Source organism: Solanum verrucosum, unplaced genomic scaffold (genome assembly GCF_900185275.1).
Source record: "Solanum verrucosum unplaced genomic scaffold, falcon-dt-bn FXZP01000245.1, whole genome shotgun sequence".
NCBI lineage: Eukaryota > Viridiplantae > Streptophyta > Magnoliopsida > Solanales > Solanaceae > Solanum > Solanum verrucosum.
The window spans coordinates 73,113-74,815 of NW_026019998.1; the positions used below are offsets into that span (position 1 = coordinate 73,113).

General features: G+C 33.2%; 1 protein-coding gene across 1 annotated transcript; it reads left to right on the forward strand.

Annotated features, from left to right (window-relative positions):
- Positions 1 to 301: 301 nt before the first annotated feature.
- Positions 302 to 1,450, forward strand: LOC125819384 (F-box protein CPR1-like). The gene has a single exon (XM_049498824.1). It carries the CDS (start codon positions 302 to 304, stop codon positions 1,448 to 1,450), a length of 1,149 nt encoding a protein of 382 aa, XP_049354781.1.
- Positions 1,451 to 1,703: the final 253 nt, after the last annotated feature.

Consider the following 1,703-nt stretch of genomic DNA (forward strand, 5'->3'; position numbering starts at 1 on the left):
TGGGCAATATATTTTATAATTTGTTTAAAATTCATAAAATGATTCTTTCTAACCGTGCAAAAGGCGACAAACAAATCCAGTAGTATTGATTATATGACACATAAAATAAAACTCTCCTTTTAATACTTATTACAACCTTGTATGTGAACAACTCTCAAAACCACAAAAAAGCTAGTGTGACGGGTAATCAGTTATGGCACTGAATGCAATAGGAATAAGCTTTTGGATCCAATTTAAAGGAATTTGGAAATTTCCATAAAATGAGTTGCTGAAGAGAAAATCCAAAACGGCGGATGAAATTATGAAAATGTATCCTGAAGATGTAATGATGTATATACTTACAAGGATTCAAGTGAAATCTCTTTTACGACTCAAATGTGTCTCAAAAACATGGTGTGCTCTCATAAACTCATCAACTTTTATTCATTTTCATCTCAATCGAACCACAACTACCAAAGATGAACTCATTCTATTCAAGCGATCCTTCAAAGAAGAACCCAACAAATATCAAAGTACCATGTCTTTTCTCTCTGATGTTGATGAACAAATTGATCATGAGCCTATTTTTCCAGATCTAGATGTACCATATCTCACCACAACTTTTGCTTGTATGTTCCATAGACTATTAGGTCCTTGCAATGGTTTGATTGTTTTGACGGATTCGGAATTCATTGTTCTATTTAACCCAACAACTAGAAATTATAGGCTACTTGAACCAAACACATACATTTGTCCATTCGGTTTCTATCAGGACAATTCTGGGGTCGGGTTTGGTTTTGACTGGATTGTGAATAATTATAAGGTTATTAGTGTTTCAGAAATTATTGGTGATCCTCCTTTCTATGATTTTCATTTTAGAAAGTGGAAAGTCGATGTTTATGATTTGATTACTGATTCTTGGAGAGATCTAGATAATATTAATCAACAGATGCCAAAGATGCATTGGTATGCTTGTTCCGAGGTGTTTTATAAGGGAGCCATTCATTGGATTGGAACTGACGATGCAATATTTGTAGTTCTTTGTTTTGACTTGAGTAGTGAGATTTTCCGCAGTATACTGATGCCTGATTGTTGTGATTACTTCGATGGGAAGTGTTATGGCCTTGTACTCTTAAATGAGTCTCTAACATTGGTCTGTTATCCTGATCCTGGGAATGATCCTCAACCAGGAAAAGAATCAACAGACGTTTGGTTAATGAAAGAGTACGGTATAAATAAAACATGGGTTAAGAAATATTCAATTAGAGCTCATCCAATTGAATCCCCATTAGTAATTTGGAGGGATCATGTGTTGTTTCTTCAAAGTCAATGTGGAGTTTTGATTTCAGGTGATCTTCCTTCTGAAGAAGTGAAGGAATACAACTATTTACAGGGTTTTCCCAGAAGTTTGAGAATTGCAGTTTACAAAGAGAGCTTGACACCAATTCCAAAACGAAGCGAGCTTGGGTAACCAACATCAAATGTATAATAAAGAAGATATAACTCTTTAAATTCATGAATGAGCGAGCACCTATATATATATATATATATATATATATTGTTACTATTTCTCTCTACTATTGATTATAATTACTTTGTTATTTCAAATGCATACCATCTTTGCACCTTAACATTTTTGCTTTGCACCTTTAATTAATCCTTTTCTTTCTATTTTAATTTGTTTAATTCAAGTCCCTTATTCTATAGTTAAAATGAGAAAACAT